The sequence below is a fragment of the Mytilus edulis genome, chromosome 3, assembly GCF_963676685.1.
Source record: "Mytilus edulis chromosome 3, xbMytEdul2.2, whole genome shotgun sequence".
NCBI classification, from domain to species: Eukaryota; Metazoa; Mollusca; class Bivalvia; order Mytilida; family Mytilidae; genus Mytilus; species Mytilus edulis.
The window spans coordinates 68,298,465-68,303,129 of record NC_092346.1 but is presented as its reverse complement, the minus strand read 5'-3'; the positions used below and the strand labels follow the sequence as shown (position 1 = coordinate 68,303,129).

Sequence of the window (4,665 nt, the reverse complement as noted above, 5' to 3'; positions counted from 1 at the left end):
CCAGATATGTTCATTTTATGCATTTCTCTAAATAGGCCAGCATGCCATACTATATCAAACGCTTTTTTAGCATCAGTTAATCCAATATATATGGGTAAACGTTTTTCTTTAGCTTCTATTCTTAGTTCAGTTACAACCAGCCCCGCTACAGTAGGGGATTCCCCTTCAGTGAACCCTTTTTGTAATCTACTTTGCTGATTTTTAATAGAGCTTTTGTTACGGGATAAATGTAGCTTTTCTATAGTTTTTCCAATAGCACTAGTTATAGTTATACGTCTATATGAATTTGGATCTTCTTTTGGTTTTCCTCCATTTTTAAACAGAGGGCATCCTATCCCTATTTTTAAATTATTTGGGACAGCAACAGTTTTAAAAATCAAGTTTATCAATTTAGTTAGTATATTTACAACTGTCTGTCCTCCATATTTCAAGTGTTCTATGGTGAATTTATCAACATCTGGAGCTTTTCCATTTTTAAAAGATAAAATACATTTATTCAATTCGTACTCAGTCACTTCCTGAATCGGTTCTCTTGTACTTAAGAAAATATCAGTTAATATTTCAATGTCATTATTAACCAAATTGAAAAATTTACTATCGAATCTATCTTGCACAGATGGCGAGGCCAAATCTTCAAAGTATTCAGCCCAAGCTCCCAGAATAGAGGCTGAATTATTATACAGTCTATTGTTAACCTTCAAAATTGAAGTTGTGGATGACCTTGCATTTCTCTGCTTATTTACTAATGCGAAAAATTGTTTATCATTATTCTCATTTAATTCCATAATTTTGGTATACGTATTTTCTCTTTTCTCAGCAGCCAATCGTCTTTGGGCAGAACGAAGTTTTTTCTTTTGCACTTTCATTCGAATATAGTTAATGCTAGATTTATTATCTTTATTACCTTCATTTTTCCATTTCCAATAGTAAAATTTACCCTCCTTAACAATTTCAGTCATTTCTGGGGTCCAGTCCCTTTTCCTCTTACATTTCTTTTTCCTTTTTGGGCATAGACTTTCAGCAGTAGTCACAATAATGTCAGAAAATTTTGTTAAAATGTTCTCTATATTTTCAGCAGTTTCAACCACAGCCACATCACTAAATTCAGTTAATCTCTCTTGAAGTAAATTTTCATATTTTTGTTTATCAATTTTATCCCATTTTATACGTAAAGGTCTAGGATCGCTAGTGCTAATATCCATCCTTTCAATACAGCAGTTAATTGAAATCATAATTGGATCATGAGTGGATAGATTTTGAAATTCACGATTAAATGACAAATATTTCTTGACCATTGCACTAGTTTCTACAAAATAGTCAATTTGAGATTCATCTCTGTTATTGAAGTGAAAAAACGTACTCTGCTTTTTGCAAGTGGAAGGTATTGACAGTCCATTAGATTTTAAGAATTCATCAAAGACAATGTCACGAGGTATTTTACGCTCATTTCTATGCAGTGAGGCATTCATGTCACCTCCTATAATTATGTCAGAAGTAGGCAGATATTTTTTTATCATTTCACTTAGCTCATCTAGTACAGTTTTAAAATCTTCAATAGTGATATTTCCACCTCTAGTTGGCATATAGACACATATTAGCACAAGTGGCTGTTTTATGTTGAGACGTATAGCTATTACTCTATTACATCCATCCGGTAAAAGTTCAACAAGATTTTGTAATTTTTTGTTAACACAAATTGCAACCCCAGCATGCCCCCTCCTCCTTTCAGTTGGGTCATTTGTCTTATCATCATCAAAGCATTTTACAAGACATAAAAAGTCAGTTAAAAATTCCTCTAAAACTTGTTTTTCCCTATTATGTAACCAATGTTCCTGTAACATAATTATATCAGCTCTTTTCTCTAGCATAGATAGATACATATTATTAGATAAAAAACCTTCAATGTTAAAAGATAAAATGTTCAGCACGCTATCTATACTTATTTCATTATCATGAGGCTCTTGTACATGTATATCCTTTCCTACATTTTTGTGGATTGACCCATTGTGGGCATCATTAAATTGTCTCTCTGTGTGCAACCCAACTTTTCCTGTTGAAGACGTTGGAACCTCGGCGGTACTTGTTTCATTTGCTTTCTTGGGGGTATATATATTTGCTCCGATTTCTCGTGAAATCTTTTCCTTGCTTGTGTTTGACATTTTGATTTCCCCCTGGAATGAATATTCCCTAAAAAATTATCACTATTGTTTGTTTGACCATTAACCACAGAATTGGTCTCATTTTCACTACCACTAGTATCAATGTGAAGACTATTGGGTTGGGATTCATCGTGCCGAAATGACATACCCCCACTAAAATCTGCAAAATCATTCTGAAATTTACAGTGCTTGTTTTCACTATGTCTATCAAATTGAGACCTTTCGTTTCTACTGTACTTATTAGCATTATTTTGCCTCCCTCTATTTTGCCTTTGTCGAGACCGTGTTGATTGATTATTGTTGTCAAATCTCAAGTCCAACAGTTTATCACTTAGATTACTTATTTTATTATCTTGTTTACAAATTTCCAATTCCATTTGCCTCATCCTCTGTTCAAGAAACCAACTTTTTAAGTTTTCTGATTCGGATTTATTACTATTATCACTAAAAGGACTTTGCCTGTTAAAGTCCGCATTCACGCTTGAACTTTGTTTTTGTTTTTGAATTAACAAAGAGTGTTCTAAATCCCTAATGTCATTTTCCAGTTTTATAGCATACGCTCTACTTGCTGCAAGCTCTTTTTTCTGAGTGGACACTTCTGTTTGTAACTTATAAATTTGACTGTCCTTTTGCTTGATTCCTTTATCTTTATGAGTAATTTCTAATTTTAGAGAGATTATTTCTTCTTTTAAAATGTTTGAACCCATTTGTACGGAACTATAGGAGCTATCACTTCTTGAATTGTCCTTATTTATATCCTCATCATTTGTGGAATTATTATTAGAAAACAGTCTATTGTCTTTATGTATTATAGTAACACCAGAAACAACCGACCCCCGAGCCATGGGGTTAATATCAGCACTTGAGAGGGACGATCTTGGCATTTCTTCCCCCTTATTTGAGTCATTACTATTATCAGAGATAGACCCTCCTGCTACACAATCAGCCTGCAAGGCTCTCAACTGTTTGCAGCTTATACAGATATACTCTGCTGTTAAGTCATTTTCAATTACATGAATGTCACTTAGACCAAGTTTTTCACAGCTATAATGGACCCATACATTACATATGTCACACTCTACTGCCTTTGAGTCATTTCCACAGACCTTCTTACATGTTGGACATAAGATGTCACTTTGAATAGTTTTTGACTTAATATTAGAACAGGTCCCCACTGTCTGTTGTTTAGAACTAACCATTGACTTCTTACTTAAAATCTGTACCCCTTGCTCATCTTTACTTGCTGTGTCCAGATTACTTTGTTGCGTGTTATCTAAAAACATTTTACAATATTCTCTGATTTGATTGTTTATAAGACTAAATTTGGAGTTACGGTCAAGAATACACAATATGTCCCCGAGAGCAGTGGTTATAAATTCCTTTATATATGATTGGTTGCCATTCAGAAGGACTTTTGTTGTGGTATTAAAAAAGTTCAAAACAAATAATTTTGTGCTTCCATTATGGATCGCCAGTGATTCAGATACAATGGCACCTAATTTATCCTTAGTCTCAGTCTTATTTATCTGCAGACCAGTGTTGTTTACAACTGACTGTGTTATAACTTTGAATTCTTCATAAGCAGCAGCAGAGAAGATAAGGACCAGATTACCTGGACTTATTTCAGTTTTTACTGTATACAACCGTTCGGCAGCATCAAGCTTCTTGCTAACAGCCTTTCTTTTATTTAATTCATAATCAACAGTTTTTTCATTAATACTACTATTACTATTAGACTTCTTGTTTTTTGTTGCAGTATTAGATACAGTTTTACAGGGAGTAAACAATACTTTCTTGCCTTTAACTCGGTCACTTCTTCTTCTGGCAATTTCCATTTTACCCAACAAAGAATTTAATGAATGTGGTAATAGATTTACACAAAAATATTTTGAGCAAAAATAACTTATCTGCTAACATGTGCTACATCAAGGACAGTTTAAAAATTAAAAACTGATTATAAAACACTTTATAGTAACACAAACTTAAAAGTAGAATTAACAATTCAGAACAAAATATTGGAACGGGATCTGTTGTTGGCTGAACAAAACGCGCACCTTGTGGCTAAGAAAACTTTCGGTGTCGATAAAAAGAGAGGCCCCTCATGGGGGGGTCCTAGTAATCACATAATCACCATTTTTTTGCCAATATAATCACATAATCATTAAATATTTACTTATCTTTAGTAATCAAATAATCATAAACTAAAAATACAGTCCTAGGTAATCAAATAATCATGAAATATTTGGCTTAATAATCAAATAATCATTAAAAAAACGGCCAAGTAATCACATAATCAAAAACCCCATGAGGGCCCTCAAAAGACTTCATGTGATAAATCAGATAATGATAGGAATAATTGCCAAGCGAAAATTAAAGGTAAAGATTTTCCATATCTATTGTTCAAAGACAAACAAAAACGTAAAGCAGTTTCGGGTGAAGCAAGGGCCGCTAAGGATCGGGTAAAATACGATGTGCCATGGCCACATGAACATGCCCAAACCAAATC

At 33.5% G+C, this 4,665-nt stretch overlaps 1 protein-coding gene across 1 annotated transcript; it reads right to left on the bottom strand.

Annotated features, from left to right (window-relative positions):
* Positions 1-1,981: 1,981 nt before the first annotated feature.
* Positions 1,982-3,994, bottom strand: LOC139515402 (interaptin-like). Its single transcript, XM_071304973.1, has one exon. It carries the CDS (start codon positions 3,992-3,994, stop codon positions 1,982-1,984), a length of 2,013 nt encoding a protein of 670 aa, XP_071161074.1.
* Positions 3,995-4,665: the final 671 nt, after the last annotated feature.